Source organism: Talpa europaea, assembly GCF_964194135.1.
Source record: "Talpa europaea genome assembly, chromosome: 3".
Taxonomy (NCBI): domain Eukaryota; kingdom Metazoa; phylum Chordata; class Mammalia; order Eulipotyphla; family Talpidae; genus Talpa; species Talpa europaea.
In genome coordinates this window covers 11,682,191-11,704,866 of record NC_140069.1, presented here as the reverse complement: position 1 = coordinate 11,704,866, position 22,676 = coordinate 11,682,191, and the positions used below count along the sequence as shown (strand labels likewise).

At 44.8% G+C, this 22,676-nt stretch overlaps 1 protein-coding gene across 1 annotated transcript in view; it reads left to right on the top strand.

Annotated features, from left to right (window-relative positions):
- Positions 1-253: 253 nt before the first annotated feature.
- The window catches only part of FER1L6 (fer-1 like family member 6), a gene marked incomplete at both ends in the record, with an annotated part of 94,892 nt that continues 72,469 nt past the window's right edge, over positions 254-22,676 (top strand). The window contains 10 exons of the mRNA XM_084229753.1: positions 254-408; positions 2,260-2,345; positions 5,646-5,766; positions 8,386-8,440; positions 8,531-8,662; positions 13,611-13,673; positions 17,066-17,147; positions 18,370-18,526; positions 19,100-19,286; positions 20,215-20,407. Of these exons, the coding sequence (XP_084085879.1) occupies positions 254-408; positions 2,260-2,345; positions 5,646-5,766; positions 8,386-8,440; positions 8,531-8,662; positions 13,611-13,673; positions 17,066-17,147; positions 18,370-18,526; positions 19,100-19,286; positions 20,215-20,407 (1,231 nt within the window). The remainder of the gene's footprint in view (positions 409-2,259; positions 2,346-5,645; positions 5,767-8,385; positions 8,441-8,530; positions 8,663-13,610; positions 13,674-17,065; positions 17,148-18,369; positions 18,527-19,099; positions 19,287-20,214; positions 20,408-22,676) is intronic.

Sequence of the window (22,676 nt, the reverse complement as noted above, 5' to 3'; positions counted from 1 at the left end):
GTCACCTCCCCACGGGTCTCACCCACATCTGTGTCACCCAGTCCACGACCAAAAGACAAGCGCAGTTTCTTCACGTGTCTCTAGGCCCCATGTGCCTCCTCCAGGGCTCCTCCTGGCTCCATCCTGCTCCTTCCTTCCTTAGTCTCCTCTGCAGCTTCTTCTCTCCCTGCTCAGCTCCACCCTCCCTTGAGTGGGGCAGGAACCTGAAACCTCCCCCTTTCCTGGGGACCACCCTGTTACACCTGGGCCAGGCATGTGTCTGGCCTCGCTGGCAGGCTCTGCGTGGAGGTGGACTTGGGCGTCGCCGGGGGCAGGTGCGGGATCGCGGCCACACGTGCGCTGTCTAATGCCCTTGTTGTTTGGATACAGATACCGGAGTCACGGCAGCTTTAACCCCGAGGAGACTAGGTTAGTATGGGGGTTTCTGCGTCTCTCTTGACTTATCTTGGGGTCGCCTAGCGAGGAGGCTGAATAGATCTTAAGCCGGAGTGCCCAGCTCCTTTGGGGAAGCAGGAGGAGGGTTCGGGTTCGGAACCCGTGGCAAGCTGGTGTGGGGTGGGCATGCAGGCAGATGCCCTGGAGACCTGGCACGTCAGACTCAGTCCTGGACCCTAGGCCTGATGTACGGCTGGAAGTCGGAGCCCCCTCTAAAATTCGGTAATAAAAGCATTGCTTCCTGGTGCGTTGTGGGGTTCCTAAGAAATAGTGTGTGTATAAAAATGGAATCTTGGCACAAAGTGTCAGCTTATGTCTGAACAATGTGAAACTCACTGAAAGGAAATACTGTAGCTCACTCCTGGTCATCAACAGTGGCTATTTGGAAGCATGCTTGTCGCTTTACAAGTGTGTTTTCACATCATGCTGTGAGTGGGATGTCCTTAGAGACCCGTGTGAATGAACAAGGGGAATCTGAACTAAATCTAGAGCTAATAAGTGCCCCTCCAACCCCCCAAATTCTAGAGGAAATAAGTCGGTTTGGGCCAGTTCCCAAGCTGAATCTTGTATTGCTTCTTTTTTTTAAATTTAATTGAATTTAATATTTTTTTTTGTGTTTTTTACATCATTGTTCATTTTTAAACAATATTTGCTTCCCCCCACCCCTCAGGGGTAGTCCCCATAGAGTTTCCTTCACCAATGCACCTGTGCACCATCACCTCAGTCCCCTGTGCTCCTCCCTCCCTCTGATCTCTCTCCCTCAAAAAAAAAAAAAAAAAAAAACAAGCAACAACAAATGTTGGCGAGGATGTGGTGAAAAAGGAACTCTCCTACATTGCTGGTGGGAGTGCAAACTGGTCCAACCACTATGGAAAGCTGTCTGGAGGTTCCTCAGTCTACTAAAAATGGAGCTACCACACAACCCAGCAATTCCACTCCTAGGGATCTACCCAAAGGACACAGAAACATTGATTCTGGCAGGTGCTGACATTTATTAGCAGCAACATCCTATTTGCAGATGGAAGTGACTGAGTCTTTTTGAGTGGGCTGTTCTGTGTCCTGTAATTCTGGATTCTTTCAGGAGGGGCCGAAGCATCTAGAATGTTCCTGTTGTCTTAGAGCAGACTGGAGCCCTTTCCTGGGGCCTTCCACTCATGGCTAATGAAACAATAATAGTAGCTGACTTTCTGGGCCCTATGGGCCATGTATTAGCGGAGTTGTGCACTTGTGGCTTGACCTCAAAAACATCCCAGGGCCACTTGACCTCAGAAATGGGGAGTCCTGCCCTGGAGAAGGTGTTCGCTCAGCTCAGGGGCCCTGGCAGGTTCAGGATGCTCACTGGCTGGAGCCTGGCTCTGAAGTCAGAGAGGGCTGGGTCCAGGGTGATCTTAGAAACATCACCTGCCTTCTCTGGGCCCCGGATCTGCACTGGGAAGGGGGTATGAAAAGGTTGCTGACCTGATGAAACGATGCCATAGTTTTGAGTGCCTGGCACAGGTAAGTGAGGAGAGATGGAGAAATACCCACTAGTGTGCTGGGTAATGTTTGCACTAGGCCTCATTTAAGTGTAGCTCTGGGAGGACATCATGGTTTCTGTTCAGGTGGCATTTTCATGCTTTCTGCAGAAGTAGAGCTTGTGGGGCCATTGTGACATTTGACTTTAGACAGCCACCCTGGTGGATGAGGAGGCTGTTAGGCTTCCAGGACAACTCAGTGTGTGTTCATGTGTGTGTGTGTGTGTGTGTGTGTGTATTTTCTCCTAGCATGTCTGAATGACTCGAAGTTACTATTAGTGTGTTATTTAATTTTTAATCTTCTTTTCAGAAAAGGGGTGTTTGGACTGAAACTGAAGAAGAGGAAGAAGAATAAAGGAGAAAAAGGATTGATCCTAACCAACAAGGCTGCCCGAGGTGAGACTTGGGGTGGTTGGGCGGTGCTGAGCGTTTTCCAGGGTCCTCACAAAGTGGCTTCTCCGTGGCTGACTGTGGAGCTCACTCTTCGTGGGAGTGAGGTGAGTGTGTTGCTTGCTGGGTCTCCAGACCCCGCCAATCACAGTGCTTCTCTAGCCTCTGGGCCAAGCAGGGGTGGGGTGGACTGGCTGGGCAATGGGAGGGGACCCTCTAGCGGGGGACAGTGGTTACGTTCCACCTCCCATTTCTATTCTCATTTGCTCTGTGACCCATAAGTCACTCAGTGGCTCCAAGTTGCTTTCCCCCTTTGTCAAATCAGCATGACGTGGGTGGCCGGGCTGTCCTATGAGGCCAGGGGCAGGATGAAGTGAGATTTTGAAAATAGGAATGAGGACAGCAGCTGCTGAGGGGGTGGGGCTGTGCAGGTACATGCTCCCTCCACCCCATCCAAAGGTAGAGTGTTCCTCCGAGACCTTTCAGAAGCCCAAATGGCATAGCGTAGAAGCAATTACCATTAGTTCAAAAAATTTTGAGCATTCCTAGACCCCAAAGCGTGGGAGGCACAGAATCCAAAAAGCAGGGCTTTTGAGATGGAAATGCAGGCTCTCTGGCTTTCCACCTTTAGAATGAGGCACTCCTTCTCCAGAAGGACAAAGATCCCAGTTATAGTGTGAGCTGAGCTGGTGGTGGCAGCCCCAACAGAGGGTTGACAGTCACATTTATTTGATAAAGTAGGATTGACTGTTTCCAATGGGCAGGTCTGGGATGGTCCTCTGGAGACTTCTGCTGGGTGGCCCTGACAACCCTGAGCTCAAATTTATCTTTCTGGAACATTCCTGAACCAAAATGTCTTTATCTTTACCCCTCTTGTTACTCCTGTCCACCGCAACTGTGCTCTCACCTTATGGCCTACCTAAGCCCATTCCTTGTCCTTCGGGAAAAAATAATTTTACCGGATTATTTGTTCATACTGAAGTGTTAGTGATGACTAAGAGTCATTGTTGGGATAGGAGAGGCATTACATTTTAAGTGGAGGCAAGCCTTTAAGCTTAATAGAAGTACTGTTTGTTCTTTTAACTTGTGCTGTCTATTCAGGTCGTGAGCAGAAAGGCTCTGAGGTCTTTCCTAGTGCACAGATATTATGACCCTGTGGTAGGTCCTGGTGAAAGAGTAAGGTTAGGTAAGATTCAGCACCTTTCCTCAAGGATTTTTACAAAAGTGCTATTTAAAAAAAAATTATGTCTTTATCTAACACATATAATACGTTCCTGCTGCTTTTGACTTGCATACATGATCCTTGTGTCTGAAATGTGGATTTCTCTGGGCCTGCTGTATAACCAAGGTTCAGAGACGATGAGTGATTCATCCAAAGTCAGCTAATAAACAAAGAAGCTGGTCATTCTCACACCAGGACCAGGGGTTCTCCGATTCCCTGGTGGCCTCCAGGGAGCCTTTACTGACGGAGATTTAGGGCAGCAACTACTGGCATCTCAGAAGAGCTGCCATGTCTCATTCTAATTAAGAGGCTTCAGCCCACAAAGCAAACAGGGCAGAAAGGAGTCAGGCCTCTCCTAGAAAGTAAATAGCATCCATCCAGCTGGCCAGGGGCCAGCCCTGTGGAAGACTGACAAAACAAAGTCCACAGGACTTAGTACACTTTGGACTTTCCTTCTTGACCTAACCTGGGAAGCTGGGACTTTTCTGGATAAAATATTAGAAATTCTCAAACCTCTGACTTTTACATCATGTTTTTGGGGTCAAAGTAGCTATCCTTAATTTCTTGAAGTTCCAACTACCTTAACCCACCCATTAATTAGTCACCCAACGAACAACTATTGGGTACCTCCCATGAGAATCCATTCATTCTCTGCTCAGTATTTATCCATGGAATGTTTGCTAGTGTTGACTCCTGTGCTGGGTTCTAGGCATTGACCAGTGGACTTTGGAGCATCTGGAAGGACATCCCTGTGTGGGACTCTTCGCTTGGCCCTCACATCTCTCCACTGTTCCCAGGGGACTGATCTCTGTGGATACGTGACCCAGATCCCTTAGCCAATGGGGTGACCCAGCAGGAGGTCTGAGAGGGGTGAGGTCAGGCCCCTGTAGGATGTGTCCTTCAGCTGAAGGATGGTCACTGCCCTTCATAAGCAAGCTGACTGGGCCTGACTCTCTCTCCTTATTTTTTGGAAGCTTCAAGGAGTAACTGACTGCTGTGAGCCTCAGATAGCTGTACATGTTTTTGTGGTTTTCCTATACTTACACCTTGGTAAAAAGTCTTCAAATCATCCAGTTCAGAATGGGCCATCTGTCATCTATGGGGACATCCCAGCAGCATCCCGGATAAATGAACAGAATCCCTTGGGTGGGGGGGAGAGGTGGGGGAAAAGCCTGAAGAATCTGTTTACTACACGCTCATTTATATTTTCTAAACTTTACTTGTATATTAGTTTGCTATGACTGCTGTGCCACATGACCACTGGATGGGCTTAAAGATGCCCCATTAGTTTCCTTACAGTAATGGAGGCAAAAGTCCACAATTAGTATCACTGGGTCAAAGGCAAGATGTGGGCTGGACCTGCTCCCTTGGGAGAACCTGTTTCTGCCTCTCCCACCTCCTGATGGCTGCATGAGACAGTTCTTGGTTGTGGCAGCTTCTGTCCAAGGTTGGCCTTGGGGTCACATTGCTTTCTTCTCATATCCCCACCTCCCTTTTCTGGAGTACGTGTGATTACCATGTGATGTGCATAATTAAGGATGACCTCATCATTTCAAAACCCTCAATGTAATCACATTAGCAAAGGTCATTTTTCCAAATAAGATCACATTTAGAGGTTCTAAGATCTAGGACCCTGTGTCTCTGTGAAACAGTATTTAACCTACAGCATAGCTTGCTTCTCAAAATTGGCCCCCAGACCACAGAACAGCCTTACCTGGCACCTTATTAGCAATGCAGAGGGAACAGATTACGGGCCCTACGTGGTCCAGCAATGACAGGGAAGCTTGTCATTACTGTCCTGGTGCAATGCTCTTCCAACCACACCTTGCGTTTCAATCTACTCTTGTTTGAAGAACAGATGGAAGATACAAAATTTTTTAGAAAAATTAAGTTGTGTGTCTGGCTATTCCACCATCAAAGTGTTGTATCTGGCTTTTCTGCCAAAGATTTGTTTGAATGTTTTCATTTTAGGCTTGTGGGGACTGTCATTATGTGACTGGCAAAGTGCTAGGTACAGAAAGGGCTCAAATCCCAACCACATCTCATGGTTAACAGAGATTTTATTCCTTTGTTTGCTTCTGTAGATCGTCAAGGTGAAGTTGAAGTACCACAAGAGGGGCTTTCTCCCCAGGAAGGATCTGAAGGAGATTTGGTTTATGGTGATGCTTCTGTCACTCCTGTCTCCACAGCTGGTCCAAAGAGAAGGTACAGTGTTGGTTCTGGCTGTTAGCACACCATGTGTCTGGAACCCTGCAGGGTCTGGGAGAACAGAGAAGAACATCCAGTGAAAGATCGAGGGCAGGAAGACAGAGTTCTGTGTCCTGAGCTTTCTCTGTAGCAGTTCTGGCCTCTTGGTTCTTGTCAGCCTGCAGCAGCCCAGGTCCTGGCACTACCAGCTGCTGGTTAAGGTCTTCATGACCCTCTAGTTCAGGAATGGCAGCAGCAAGAGGAGACAGGTGCAGGAGCTGTCCCTCACCTGCTCCTTAGCTCATCGAGGTCCTAGATGTCTTAACTTTGTGTTTGTTGCACATGAGAAGGTGTTTCTTATATTATCCAACAAAAAGTCAGAACAAACTGGGCTTCTGCATGCAGTTTGCTCTATCGATTAACTATTGGTGGGTAACAAATAATCTCCAAACCCAGTGGCTTAATATCATAAGTATTTATAGTGCTCATGAGTTTGCGGGTCATTTGGATAGCTTTACTGGCTTCAGATAGTACGGGTACCCGTTCACCTGTCTCTGATCATTCAGCACTCTATTCATTTCTGTTCATTTTAATGAGAGGATTGGTTGGTGGGAGGCTGGTCTAGGATTGTTTCAGCTGCTACCACTGAGCTATTCTCCATGTGATATCAGATCCTCCAACAGGCTAGTTCCTATGGAGGTGATGACAGTATTCCAAGAGAAAGAGCAGAAGTAAGCAAGGTTTCTTGAGGTGTAGACTTGAAGTTGACAGTCATCTGTGCTGAATTCTGTTGACCAATGCAAGTCACAAGATCAATCCACAGAGCGGAGACTACAATTTATAGGCCAAAGAGCATGGGTGTCTGGAAGCCGATAATTGGGGCTATCAAAACTTTCAGTCTACTGTATTTGTCAGTTTCTTACGCTAATTCCTCACTGCCCAACCCTTCTTTTTGCACTCAGAGTGGTTACTGTCGGTAAAGCAAAGGAGTTCTTCCCTGTGTGGCAGATTCTGAATTGCTGTTGCTGGGTTGTGATGGCAACGCATGTGTGAAAGAGGCAGAGAAGGGTGGGAGACAGCTGGAAATTAGGGAAGGTGATAGCCCAGAGGTGGACAGTTAAGAGAAGACATGAAACTTGTATGCAAGTTCTCATTTTATTTCCTCTTCCCTCTACACTGCACCCTGACAAGCACTCCCGCCATGACCTTGAAGAGGGATTTCAATTATTTTTTTAATAGCCTTTCAAGGATCCCTTGCCATTTATTTAGCCAGGATAATAGCACTAAATGGAGGAAGGCAGAAGTAAAAGAAGTAAAGAGTAGAAGCTTTTTTCTTTCTCCCAGTCTGTGCATTTTCCATCAACTGGAATTCTACCCACCAACTAAAATAGAATTAAGATATAACTGCTACAGTGCAGTCTTCATTGCTTATCCCAATCTGGAGAATGTCTCTCTTCTCTGACCTTATATCACATTTTTTTCTCTACATTTTATACTTGCTAGTTCTTTCTTTGTGTTGGTCTTCCCTTCCTCAGATAGATTGCTAGCTCTGCAAGAACCAAGATGGTTGCTTTTTCTTCTTTGTTTTTCACTCTGAGAATTGCATAGCATTTTTGTATAATAAGTGATCAATGCACATTTAGCATTATATTGCTGAACAGATGCTTTTTGAAATCTATCTTTTCCTACATGCATTACCTCTTTTAATCCTCAGAGCAACCCTAGGTGGTAGGAATAATAACTTCCACTTTTAGACAAAATTAAGGCTAATATCACAAAATTGGAGAGCATAACTATTCTAATTCAGATCAGTCCAAAGTGTTGAAGTTTTTATTAGTTTATTCTTTTCTCTACTGGACTCAATTATAACCAGGAGAAAGGGAATGCAGTCAACGGCAGGATGGCATTGTTAGAAGGTAAGAGAATAAAATTCTACAGGAACTCAAGTTCAATTCCTTTCCCAACCAGTGCTGCTCCCATGGACAACAGGGATTCTTTATCTCTTTCTCCTAGCATCTCATCTCTAAGTGCCCAGGTGTTGCACATCTGTTTTCAATTACTTATGACAGTCCAGATAAATGAAATCCCCAGCGATGTGAAATCTCAGTGAGGTGGAATCTTGGTCGTGCCTTCCAATTTGATCCTTTATCAGTTTTTCAAAAGTCATCATGAAACTCAGAATTGTTATATCTACCAGAAAAGGCAAAGTGACCCTGTAGATAGGATCTGGCAGGAGGGGGATGTCCTTATATAGACCCAGCTTTGTCCTTGACTTCCTGAGTCATCTCAGTTTCTTGTTCTGTAAAACAAAAAATAAAACTAACAGTCATAGTCACATCAAGAGCTGATACTTATCAGGCATATAATTAAGCTTTTATATATATCACATCTTTAATTGCAACAGTCATCTCAAGTGGTAAGTGGAATTGAAGCTCCATTTTTAGGACAGAGAAGCTGAGCCATAGAGAGGTTCAGTCACATGTCCGTTTATACCTACCTGTCCCAGAGATAGAGAGAGAACATGTGGTGTAATATAAACAAAAGCACTTAGGAATACCTGGGGAAATCTTAGTGGCTTATGGATGGAATGTATGCTCCTACTTGATGAAACAAATGTATTTAATTTTCTATTAATAGAGCTAAACTGTTGAAAAAGGTTCATGATGGGGAAGTCAGATCCCAAAATTATCAGGTAAGCGACTGACTCCTCTACCCAGCCTCCCGCTGCCCTTCCCTGCGAGTGGAGAGCCAGGCCGCAGCGACTCATGCACTTGTCTTGCAGATCGCCATCACCATCATTGAGGCTCGTCACCTGGTGGGTGAAAACATTGACCCCATCGTGACCATTGAGATTGGGGATGAGAAGAAGCAAAGCTCAGCGAAGGAAGGAACCAACAGCCCATTTTTTAATGAAGTAAGTCCTGGCGGTGACTAACATCATCTCCACTGAGACTCTCTTCACAGCCGCTCCAGGGTATTCTTGAGCCAAATAGAAACTTGTGACAGCTTCCCATCACGCCTCCAAGCCCATGCTAAACTCTCTGAGGCTTCTTACAAACAGCCCGGCAGTTCAATACAGAGATGCTGGAAAGGAGAGGCAAGGAATTCCTCCTGGTTCAAAATTCATTGTTATCCTTTCAATAGACCCATTTCTTATTTTTTTTAATAATTTATTTATATATTTTTTACATCATTGTTCATTTTTGTACAATGTTTGCTTTCTTTTCTCAGGTGTGGTCCCCATAGAATTCCCACCACCAATTCACCTGTGCACCATCACCACAGTCCCTGTGATCTTCCCGCCCTCATTTTGATCCCTCCCCCACCCCTGCAGAATGTCTCTGATTTATAGTTGTCTGTTTATTTTTAGTTGTCTGTTTTATTGTGTTTTTTATTGTTAATATATTTTTTTCCCTGGTCCCTTATTTGGTTCCCCTATTTTCCTCCTATAAGTGAAACCATCGATATTTTTCTTTTTCCTTCTCACTTATTTCACAGAGCATAACCATTTCTTATTTCTTATAAACTCATCTTCATCCATTATGAGCTCTGGGTTTATATTCAAGAAAAGTGTTGCTTACTGGTTAGTGAAAAGATAGATCTTCTTTTACATAACAGAGACATTGCAAATTGATTATTAATTTTAAAACAGGCATGCTGAGTTGGCAAGTAGAAGTCATATTTTTCAAAGCACTTTAAAAATTGTAAAGGAAAATATCCAAGAGAAATGAAACCTCTAAATAGTAAACACATAAAATTTTCTTTTTCTTTCTTTTTTTTTTAAGATTTATTTATTCATGCATACAAGAGCTGGGGAACAGGCCAGAGATGCGGGGGTGGGGGGGGTGATAGGATTCCCCAGAGACAGAGTGGGGAGCAGAACAGGCAGACTGACTGAAATACACTGCTGAGGGGAGCAGCGGGTGAGTCAGGAGAGGTCTGCTGCACCATGTGGGTTGCTCCCTGGCCAGCCGGGATCAAACAGGTGCTGCAGAAGCTGCGGATTGCTTCACAGTGTGGTACTTAACCCCTTGCGCCACCAGGGAGGCCCAAATTTTCCTTTTTTAAAATGAAAAGATTGCTCTGTGGGCCTTCCCTGGTGGCGCAATGGTTGAGCACTGGGTTGCAAGGCTGCCCGCAGCCTCTGCAGCGCCAGTTCGATCCCCGGCCACCGGCGAGGGTCCCACCAAAAAAAAAAAAAAAAAAAAAAGATTGCTCTGTTAAAAAAATGATAGCATATACAAAGAGTATAACATAATGTAGCAGGACAAATATTTGTTCCTCTGATCTTTGATTGAACCCCTTAGCCCCTTCTCCCAAGCATTCTCACCATATATACTGTAAAACCAGGACACACAGATCAATCTCATTTTCCCCTCACTGCTGTAGAGCTTTCTATTCCATTGACATGCCATAATTTACTAAACCAGTCAATCTCTCATTGATGGACATTAATTTTTTTTCAGCCTTTGGCTATAAGTATTATAATAATATTCACACAGGGTGTAACTGGGGCAAAGATTGCATGCATTTAAAATTTGGATAGTACCAAATGGCCCTTCAACAAAGCAACAATTTTTACTTCAACTAACAGTAAACAAGAAAACTTGTTTCTCCATAGACATTTGGACACTATGAATTATCAAAAATTTAGTAAACCTAATTATTTCCCTAATAGGATTGGTAATTGAAAAGGGAGGGAGAGAGCAAGGATAACGAAATCAACAGAAAGTATCCAAGTCCTACTTGAGCTGTTAACTCCGTTCCTCTTTCCCACTCCTGCCTCTGAGCTCTTTGCCAGCAGTGAAAGTGGCAGTGTTCTTCCGTCTCTTCCACCCGCAGCGTTCATAACATCTTTTGGTGTAGATAAAATAATGTGTACTAAAAGGCTTTAAAACCACAAACTCTAAAGACTTGTTAATTATCATAATTAGCATTTGCTTTACGCATACAAGTCCTGGATCTAAATGACATTAAATTGGACCCAAGAGCAATCAGTAGGAAATTAAGTGGAAACATAGAAGTTGAAGTGGAAAAATTTGTTACAGATGAAGTAAAAATGCTTGGTACAGCTTTAGACCCTAATTTTTAAGCCCAAAGTCATTGGGTATTGATGCCAGTTAGTAGGGGCTGGGGAATATTTCCTAGTAGGGACCTCTGTGTGGGTTTGTTACAGGGCAACCCCCGATGTAAAATGGGTTGCCTGACTGTCCTCACCCGTGCGCTTAAAGGGGACTTAAACTGCAGGCACACACTAAACATTAACAAAGGTTTATTTACAAGGGAAGGGGAAATGAGGAAATGTACAACTCAGGGAGAAAAGTGGGAGATAAATTTCTAAATGCGTCCTACCCGTTCTGCCAACCTAGAATCTCAAATGACCCATGGAGACCAAACCTGCCTGGCCAAGAGCACGAGCCAAGCGTCCCAGACCCCACTAACATGGCTGGTTTTATTTACAAACAGAGAAAATGGCTGCTTAACTCTACCCTTAGGTCCTCGCCACTCCCCTTTGGGGATCATGGGACTTGTAGTTCCCAGTGTCTTGATGGAGTGGGGGTGGCATCCACAAAGCCTGTGTGGAGTTTGCTCAGGACATCCTTTCCCCCTAACAGGTTCCGAGGTCTAGGGGTCCTATGTGAGGCAGTTGAGTCTGAAATAAGTGAAACTCATCAGAGGACAATAGACTTTGGAACAAATTTATTGATCCAAAGGAATACACAGCATCTCATATATTCAGCCTTATCAGAGAAGGAAGAATTTTATATAAGCAAGTTTTCCATGTAAAATAAATTCTGAACACCAAAATGCTTTAAAATTTGAATATATCTAAGAAAAATTCCTGCAATGATTTACATACGTTCCTTCATTTTCTCTCTCCCTTGCTCTTTCTCAATCTCTTTATTTTTTCAATTGAGGCAACATTGGCTGACACAGTTGTTTGTGTTTAGGCCATATGGGATCTCTCTAAGGTGTTGTTACCATGCTGCACTCATCACCATTGCACCCAAGCCCACCACCACAGCCCATTGTGCTCACCCCCTCTTTATTCCCACCCCTCCCCCTCCTCCTCTGGTAACCCCAGTTCTTAGTCAGATTTTTAAATTTTTTTTTAAATTTTATTTCTATATGCTGAAGAGGATTGTGTTCCATGAAATAAGTCAAAAGGAAAAAGAAAAATATCTATAGTCAGATTTCTAGGGTTAGTTCCTGGTTGAATTTATCTGACCCTTTGTTTGGTTTCTCTGTATTTCACACACAAGTGTGACACCATCTGGTATTTGTCTTTCTTCTTCTGACTGGTTTTACTTAGCATAATCCCCTCCAGCTCCATCCATTTTCTTCAGCAGAAGACACTGGATATAATATAACCTTTCATCCACACCTAAGGACCACCATTTTGAAGGTCTCATTATATTTTATGAAGACATCTTTAGTTTCCACATTTTGCATTTTCTGTTTTGCCCTTTAAATGCAGGCCGTTAGCCACCCTGCTCCCTTTCCTGCTGTGTCGTGTTCATCAATAAGTCCCTGTCTTATTTCTCTACCCTGCAGCCCCCAAACAAAGAAATAACCCATCAAATGACTTCTTAGTTCCACCTGCACAGCCCTCCACCAGCCCCCCGAACATATAGTCTACAACGAACCTCCACTCCAGTCTTGGGAGCAAAGGACCTCACCTGCGGGAGGAGCTCAGTCAGGTTCAGCTGGTCTTGAGCAGTAGGAACGACTTCCCTGGACTCAGCTCTGATCCAGTTCTTTTCAGTTCTTTTACCTTCAGTCTTCTTACCTGGTGAATATGGAGATCAACCTAGAGCATTTCTTCAATTCTAAAATTCAGTCACATTATAAAAATTAAAAGTCTCCCTTATCCATAATTTCTTTTCATTCTCTTCCTGGTCAGTCTTAGGAATTTCATATAGATGTATGAAATTGACAATTTCTAGAAAATCAGATTTCACTGACTTTCAAGTTCACCCCAAATCAAAAACCACAATGAGATATAATTTTCACCCATCATTCTATTATAATAGGCAAAAAATAAAATAAAGGAATTGGTGACATCAAGGGTTTCCAAGGGTGTGGAGAAATGATTCTTCACATACTGCCGGTAGGAATATAGAATGACTTAGCCCCTTGTAGGGTAAATGGAAGTTATTAGGTTTTTTCTGCCTTGCCACCATTAGCATCTATGCTCGATGCATGTAGTCTTGTACGCATGCCTGATGGCGGCACCTGGAGGATGGTGTGGGCATGCTTAAGTGGGCACACCTGAGCCCAGAGACTGAGCATATAAGGGCAGCATCACAGAGGACAGAGGGGGGTGGCGGAGGTCCTTGTGGCGGAGTGCAGTGGAGAGCATCTGAGGTCGGCTAAGAGAGGAAAGGGTGCATAGAGTAGCTGTCTCCCAGCTGGCTTGTTTCCCCTAATCTGTGGGGATGATGCCAAGGGCTCCAAGATTCTCTTTCAAGCTGAACCAGTGATGAACCTACCATGCCTGGGATGGTTGCAAAACATTTCTAAAAGAAAATTTCATACTGCCTACTAAAAATCTACATGCACATAAGCCACAACCCAACAATCCCACTTCTCATGTCCATTTTAAAGGAAACTCACATATATCCTTTGCAAAGATGTCACTGGTAACATTATTTTTTAATATTAAAAAAATGAAAACAATTTCAATGATCCCCTATAGGGGGTGACCGATCAACTGATATATTCCTGCCATTAATGACTATGGAGTTATTGGTAGAACAATTAAATCTATTCTGCAATACAGACCTAAATATGCTCTAGGAACAGAGTTCTTATATGCAAGTCTGGAAACTTTGGAAACAGAATGAACTTATATTTTACAGTACTTTGTCTTTGACTTCATTGGACCCCAAGTGCATCTTTTTGACAAGATCATCAAAATCTCAGTAAGTATGTCATTGTTGGTAGGAATGGGGGGAGTTGGGAGGGGTTTGAGACATTGGGAACTCTCTAGGATACCCCAGCCTATTTAGGGCTGAGGAGGATGAGTGTGGGTTGATGTGTTTGAAACCAACAGGATAGAACTTGAAATAGTCAATGCAGAGGAGTTTGGGAGGAAGAACTTTCTTAGGAAAATGTGCTTCTTGGAAGCCACTTCTTGGCTTCTTGGTAAGCTACTATTAAGCCATCACAATTGATCATGTAGATTGCTATTGTGGGAATTGAAACATATGCTTCCAGTGACATCTTAATGGATTGCCATTTTCAGTTGCTTTCTTTCTTTTTATGAAGCAAGTGTTAGTGTTTCTCTTGGGGTGATATCCACACTAATGGTAATTAATCACACAATTTCTCCCTCCTAGTTGGTAAGAAGGAGAGAAGCAGGAGGGAGAATCAGGAAGGAATCAAATAGAGCAGTAATGCTAGAGCAGAGAATGTGGTTTGCAATAAATGGTTGTCATTTGGCTTCTTCACAGTTGCCTCTGAGTGTAGACCTCAAGACCTGACCATGAGGAGCTGGTTCTATAGCATGGACCCTTCCTCAGTCCTGCCAGAATTTCTGGCTCGACAGGTCAAGTGTGAAGAGTAGAGACAGAGAGAACTTCCTGGTCTCGCCAGATGCCTTATCCAGGTTGATCTACCCCAAAGAGTAAAGGAATGAGACAGAAAGTGCCATGGTGAAGCCTTGCTCATCCAACAGAGAGGAGGGCAGGTCACATGGAGTCATGATCTACTTCATACTACTTAGTAAAGGGACAGAGGCCTGAGGATGCACACAGCATCCACCTCGGCAGTCTGAGAAGTCACTGCTTTTCCGGGAAGGAGTAAAGAGGGTGTATATGCCTGAAAGTGGCAGGAGTTGGGGGTTGAAGGTGGAGTGCTGTCTTCCAAATAGTTCTTCTGAAAGGACGGAATTCCTACTTTATGCCCCAGTGCATGATGTGGAGAAGAGGAAATTGACATCAACTCTTATCAAAATTAAAATGTGAAGATAGCGCAATGTATCTTGAGGACCATTGCCTGCCCTTACCACCTTACCACCCACTCAATTTCTATTTTAAATGTTCATATCTGCATCTCCATCTCTATAATATATATGTATATATATATTAGGGATATGTATATTATATAAATATATGTACATATTATATATAACAAGCCCTACTAATATTAGGTCATCATGGAGTTATGATATTATCTTTCCTAGGGGCACTTGAAGAATGTGACTCTTGAAGAATGAAAAGTCCTCAAGAGCCAAACATTCTTCATGTTTGAATCTCAGGTTGGATGACAAGTGGTGCAGAAGATATTTTGGGAACCTGGGACAGTGCCCAGGATGTTGTTAGTTGCTTAACTCAGGCAGCCTGTTTGGCTTCATATTACGCTCCTAAAGGACTGTCAAGATTTTAGATAAACAGCTTGTAGCTGCATCTTTATGCTGTACCATAGATAAAGGCGGTGACTGTCTGTGGGGCAAGTGGATTTTAGAGAAAGCATCAAAGCTTGTATGGCAGGTCTCTGTCCCTCTAACTTGGCAGATGATACTTAGGCTATGGAGTTTAGGGGAACACTTCCCTGAGAGGGAGTATCTAATATGAGTTTTCTGCTTGTCCCTGGACTGAAAATGAGCATGCCCAGAATAAATTCAACAGAGAGAGGAAGTGTGGGTGGGGAGTGTTGTGAGCAGGTAATATCAGGGCAGCTAGCCTATTGCAGCCCTGTGGGGCCAAAGACCATCTTGCCTTGAGAGGGACCCTGGCATCTGTATGAGGTACCCCAGCATTCCCATACCAGGACTCCTTGGAACTCACACCAGGTGGATGATGTGAGGAGGCCTCCTGTGTTAGTTCAAGAACCATTTGGGGCTCTTGCCTCCCATCTAGCCCACAGGGACCGAGGTGATTTTGATGTAAGAAGCTAGATGGCTTCCGGCTTGTGTTCCTGCTCAGGCCTCTGGGAAGCTGCATTAACCACTGCAGCATGGGAGGGGGTGGGGGACATGGCATGAGCTTTGTGTTTGTGGCCTTATATAACTCCTCTATTCAAGCCAAGCTGTCCTTACTTCCCCTCAGTGCTGTCACTCGCTTGCATTTTGGACACAGGAGAAAGTGAAAAGAGATGAAAAGGGCTGTCATTTCTTGAACTCAGTTGAATTTATTGTTTTTTATTGCCTCTGCCCAAAGTCGCTATTTAGAAGCTATAAAAATCTCATCCATCATTCAGCGGGTCAATCATTTGTTAATTCACTGAATGTTTACTGAATACCTAGTATGAACAAGGCCGTGAGGTGGTAGGAGAAAGTAGGAAATTGTTCTTGATTCAAGGAACTCAGAATGTCAGTTAGCAGGAAGCTCAGAGGCCACCTACTCGAACTTCCAGCTGGTGAAGGAATCCCTCTTCTCATCTCTGTGATATGGGTTTGTGGGCTGCTTGATTACGGTCAGGGATGAGTAGGTCAGGACTTCTAGGAAAGTCCATCCCATTCTGGGAAGTTCTGTTATAGAAATTTTGTCCTCATAATGAGCTAAAATCTCCCTTCCTGTAACTTGGGACCCACACGGGAAAACTACTCCCTCTTCTAGATGTCAGTAGCTCCAAGATTTGAAAGCATTTTCCATTTTCCTTTCTCCACACCTCCTGTTCTCATTCTGAGGAAGTGTTGAACTGTTCCTGGCTCTTTAGCAGTTTCTTATAAATTGTGGCTTCTGGACCTAGCACCAGCTCTACCACCTTCTTCAGAACTTCTTCATCTTGATAGTATTGGCCTTAAAATGTGCTGTTATAACCTAGCCAGGTCCTCTGCTGGTCAGACAAAATATTGATGAATACTGACCTTGTTCTGACTGTTGTACATGTCTGAAACGTCTCAGGACAACACATGATGAGTTCTCTGAGAATGCTGTGAGCAAGCATTATGGGAGTTTAAGAGACAAAGAAAACACTTTTACCTGTGGAGGATGTGGAAGATCAGGGATGGCTTCTTGGAGGAGGCATTTGCTCTAGACATTAAAGGATGAGTAGAGTTCTGGCAGGCAGGATGGGTGTTGAAGGTGGGCAGCACTGGAGTTCATTATGGTTAAAAAGAAAAAAACAACCTTTCAGACAGTGAGATTTGTTAGGTGTCCTTTAATTGAGGTTTGCTGAAAATCTTGCAGGAGGAAGTGGTACTCTCTTCACCCTTTACAGTACAGAGGTTTGATGACCAAGTGTCATTGTGCTCCAGTGACAAGAACGATGATCAGACAAGGCCTAGAATCCTCTTTGAGGTGTCGTGAATCCATTTCACAGACTTACCATCAAAGGCAAATCTCAGGTTGCTACCTCCATCTTTCCTCAGGTCTTTCACCACAAAATCCTAGGAAGCAGCTTACCTATTGGCTCCTTCAAAGTAGACCTGGGGACTGTGTACAACCAACCTGGTAAGAAGCATTGCTCCCTGTCCCCCACTTCCTTCTGGTTTACCATACCTGGAGATCAACTCATTCATTTGTTTGCCTGTTTCACCATTCATTCAATAACCGTGAGTGCCAATTATTAAATTGAGCAAGAAATGACTCTTTTTCTCAAAACTTACAATCTAATGATACAATTATCTTATAGTTCATTCTTATGAGTATTGATCTTTAATCTCACAAATTCTGTGTAATTTGTGCTGTGAGATAAAAGCAGGAAAGGCGGTGGAGTACAGAAGTTAGGAACATGGACTCTTGACCCAGGCTGGCTTCCAGTGCCTCTCTGCGCTTTCCTGGCTTTGCAACCTTGGGCAAATAACTTGACATCTCTGTCTCCGTTTCGGCACATGTATCCACAGGGTTGTTGGATAAGTTAACAAATGTCACTAAGTGCTTAGTACAGAACCCAGCACAGCACAGAATAACGACCTGGCATGCCATTTATGGCTTTGTTACAGTAATTATTACCACCTTGGCTTTGCTACAATAAGTATCATCATCCCTGATTTCAAGGAAAGTGAAACTCAAAGAAGCTAAGTAATTTGTCCAAGGTCAAGAGCTAGTAAGTAATAGAGCCCGTAATAAACATCGATCTTCTCATGAAAGGGCCCTTGTCTTTAACGGCAATTCCCTCTCACATGACCGGGCCTCTGGTGGTGTGTGTCGGGCAGTGGAAGTAACTGAGTGCAGTGGGCTGGGTTGGATCCACTAAAGGGCTGATCGAAGCTGTGGATGCCTTCCCACCTATTGTCATGTGGAAATGTGAACTCTGTGTGGTCAGATCTAAACTTTTTTTTTAAAGATAGCCCAGGAGTTTAGATTAGGTAAGAGATTTTGAAGTTGGGACTCAGTGTGGGCCAAAGCAAAAGATCCATGAGCCACAATTATGGCCTCTGAAATCATGTGGCTTCTATGCTCCATGGACGTCCTGCCACATGGTCAAAGCTGGGATCTGGTCTAGGTCATCTCACTAGGTTGAAAGTTTCCCACATACCTGTGTCAGGTTGGAGCAAAAGATGGAGAAGTGGGTGGGAAGCCAAAGGAGGAAAGGCAGGCAGGTGGACTTGGGTGTAATCTCGAGTTTGTCCCCCCACCAGGAGTGGACTGTGGGAGCTTGGGTGAGGGAGAGAGCTGGGGAGCTGCTGGGCCAGCTGTGCGGGACATCTGGGCCAGCGAGATACTTTTTCAGGTCATCAGTTCTGTGACAAATGGGCCCTGCTCACAGACCCTGACGACATCAGGACTGGCACCAAGGGGTACCTGAAGTGTGACATCAGCGTGACTGGCAAAGGCGACGTCTTAAAGGCCAGTCAGAAAATCTCCGATGCTGAGGAGCAAATAGAAAAGTGAGACAGTCCACCGGGGCCGCTTGAGAGAAATGTGTTCCGACCTCAATGTCTTTCTCCTCCCCTTTCTTGTGGGTGCTTGAGAACAGCCGTGTCCCTGGCCTTTCCGCCTGGGGTTCTCTCCATCAGAGACACCAAGCTGTGTCCTGTCAAAGGCAGGGCTCTCCGCTGGGAGGGGTGTCTAGGCCGAGGACAGCCTGTTTTCCTGTGGAAGGCATAGCAGAGTGAGCTGTTCCTGGGCCTAGCTGGCTCATCGGAGCTGAGCTGATTTTCTTTGGAAGAATTATAAATTCAACCAGTGGTTTATGAAGTGGGAAGACATAAATGCACTCTTTTAAGTATAGAGCAGATACAGTATTTATTCTGTCATCTCAGGACCTGAACGTGTTCACACCCTTTGCTTTCGTTTACACGAGGAAGAAAAGCCATTTAGCGTTGACTCCTAATCGCTTCAGATTTTTCTCATATGTCAGGATCCTTCTCTCTGCTTCTAAACTGCTTCTCACAGTTCTCTCTATTCCTTTCAAGTGAGAGAGTTTTTATATATATTTTTTATTTTTCTCCCCTTCAAAGGAACCTCTTGATCCCTCAAGGGTTTCCCTCAGAGAGGCCCTGGGCCAGGTTCTACATCAGACTCTACAGAGCGGAGGGATTGCCCAAAATGAACTCCAGCCTCATGGCCAACGTCACCAAAGCGTTTGTGGGGGACAGTAAGGACCTGGTGGATCCCTTCGTGAAGGTGTCCTTTGCGGGGCAGATGGTGAGAAGCTGTGGTCACCAATCCTGGCAGCTCTGGCTCAGAACCCTGACCGTTACCATTTCAAATTATACTAAATTGAAATCATAATGAGAAAGTAACTTGAGAGAGAAAGCTTGTCCCAAAGAGCAAAGGGGGAGTGAGGTGGGTGAGGTAGGGTACCCTGGAGCTCACTGGCGGTCATGGAAGGGGGTCGTGGGTGGGTCAGGGTTTTGGGCCCAGGCAGATAGGCCCTCTTCCTCACCTCTGGCTGCTTCTCTGAGCTGCCACCTGCCCCCAGTCCCTGTAGAATTACTACCAGAGCTCTCCCAGCCTGCCCCACGGCCTCCCCAGGTAGCCCCTGTCCTTTGTTCCCCAGGGCATCTCTGTTCCCTGCCCAAAAGCCATTGGTGGCACCTGGGCCTGTGACTGGGTGTCGCAGTCAGAGCTAAATCGAAGCTTCAGCCAACACGTGTCTCTGCCCGACCTCTCTCCATGGCAGGGTAAACGTTTTGACTCGAATCACCTGGATGCCCAGGACATCACCTCTGCTTTATGTGAAGGACACAGCGGAAGTGATTAGCATAAGAGTCAACTTTTGCAAATGCTGAACTCAGGGTTAACTTTACCTGCTACCCTCCTGGGGCACATGGAATAATAGTTCCTATCCTTGATAATGGGGGCTGTTTTCAACCCAACCTCTGTGTAGTGATGAGACCCTCCTGGGGGTGAGACCCAAGACTTTCTTTGTCCCAGGTGCCCGGCAGGGTGTCTGCTGCAGAGAAGGGTGTTAGCAGTAAGGTGCTGCTGGGTGAAACTCATTTTCATGGGTGTCAGGTGGGAGCACGTTCATTTTTTCTTGGCAATTCACTTTCTGTTTCCAGTTGATTCAGAGTTTTCTTTAGCCCATCATTTTCTTCAAGAGCTCACACCCTCCTGGCTCTGTTTCCAGGGGCGAACCACAGTGCAGAAGAACTGTGCTGATCCTGTGTGGCATGAACAGGTCATCTTCAAAGAGATGTTCCCACCCTTGTGCCGGAGGGTGAAAATCCAGGTGTGGGATGAAGGCAGTGTGAATGATATAACCCTGGCAACCCACTTCATCGACCTGAAGAAAATCTCCAATGAACAGGATGGGGATAGAGGTAAAGCCTTGTGTGCCTGACTTGGAAACTGGGTCTTGAAACGACTGATTTAGAGTCCTCCTCTTTATTGATTCATTTATTTTTAATTGTGTTTACTGAGTCACATTGATTTTGAACATGATTCTTAGGGGTATAAGCTCACACCTCTACAAATATATGTTATTATTATGTCCAGCACCAAAGCATTCATGATCCTCCACATAGTCCATGGGGCTCTCTCTCCTCTTTGCTGCTGCCCCAGCCTTCCCCTTTTGGTAACCACAGTTCTACAGTCAAATTGAAAGGATTTGTTTTTATTTGTTCCTTTGCTTTTATTTCACATTTGAGTGAAATCATCTGGAATTTCTCTTTCTCTCTCTGGCTTATTTCTCTTAGCATAACCCTCTCCAGTTCCATCCATGTCACAAATGGCAAGGTTTAATCCTTTTTTATGACTGAGTAGTATTCCATTGTGTAAATCTAACACATTGTAGTGGCAGGAATGGACACAGGGCAGATTTTCTAGGATCCAGCAGACCGGGTAAAGGAGGAGTCAGAGTCCTCAGTGGTTTTGCAGGTTTTTATTGGGATTACCAGGTACATGGCAGGCAGGGGCACTGGGGGGGGGGGCTGGGAGGCTGGCAGGCCTCCCAGAGCCCCCAGCAAGTCTTCACTCTGGGCTCTCTGACCTTCTCTCACATTCTCTCTGCTCTTCTCATGGCTCTGCTTCTCTCTAGGCTTCTGCTGGCGTCCCCGTGACGCAGCCCTTAAAAGCCCAGTTGAATCCCATCTACCTATGCCCACACCCTACTCCAGGTGCCCACCATCAGGCATGCATTCAGGACTGCAGGGTTCCATCATCTATCCTAATGGCGGGAGGGCAGAAAAGCCGGATACCTTTTACCTTACCCTACACACATCTTCTTTATCCACTCCTCTGTGGCTGAGAACTTAGGTTGTCTCCATAGTCCTCATCTTTAAAATAAGAGGGTGAAGCCAGCAACATGCTAGAAGTTTCTATGCTCCTGCCATTCAGGGCAGAGGACAGAACTGAATCTGGGAGCCAAGACACTCAGTCCTCCCAGGCCTCCATGAACATGGTGGCGTGCCTTGGAGGTGGTCACTCCCTCTTAGGGTTTCAGATTTCTTAATTGAAATATGAAGAGCTTAGATTAATCAGAGGTTGGCAAACTGGTCTGTGGGCAATATTCAGCTTGCCACACAGTTCTGTATGGCCCGCAAGCTAAGAATGGTTTCTACATGTTTAAATGGTCCAAAAACATTTGTGTCCCCAATTCACTGATGGGAGCAAAAGAGCTTGAATGCTGCAGAAAGGCTTTGCTGACTGTGTACTCAGAGAGTTTGGGGGGGATTGGAGAGCTCCAGTAAAGCCACCTATCCCTCAAAAGATCTTCCCCTAGTATAAGGCTTTTTATTTGAAAAACCTAAGTAAGCAGGAGCTAATTCTCTAAATGTCCCAACAAATCCTCTTTCTTTAAGTCCCAAGGCAGTCTTTCTCTGCACTATAAATTGTTAATTGATGTGTGCGCATATACACATATATACTGAAAGCTTGACTTGCGAGAACAAGACTTACACATTTCTGTGCCCTTCACAGAGTGATACACCAGAAAGACCTCAGTAAGTCTCTGGTGTCCACCTCTTCATTTTGTGACAGGGTTTGCCATAGGGTTGCTTTATGCAGGGAGCACATTCCGCCCAGCTATGGGATTTCCTAGCTGGATGTGAAGATGTTTTACCCACAGCTTTCCAGAACCATCTTGAAGATATTCAGGTGAAACAGTGGTTAAAAAGTAGACATCAAGGGCCATAAAATTTTCCTACTCATTTAAAAACAGTATTTCTCCTTCTTAAAATTTTACTCAAAGGAGAGATAGAAGCTAGTCCACAGGGCAGGAGTGAGGAAACATTTCAGCATAGAACTATTGCTAATTAAAACAAAACGGAAGCATCTGCTTGTCAACAGTGGGGGGTTGTTAAAAAAATTGGGATACATATGTTGTTTATTAAGAGTGGTAGCTAATGTTCTTGGGCACTTCCTAAGGCCCATGGAAGCACTGAATGGATATTATCTCTGAGTCCTGATGGGTGAGATAGGTACCAATAGCCTCTCCATTTTACAGATGTGGAAACTGAGGCATAAGGAAAGTTAAAAAAAAACTTGCCCAAGGTCACGCATAAGGTCACATAGCTGGAAAGTGGCAGAGCTGAGATTTGAGATTTGAATGTAGGCAAACTCCAGCCAAGCTGCCCTGCCTGTCAAAATGGA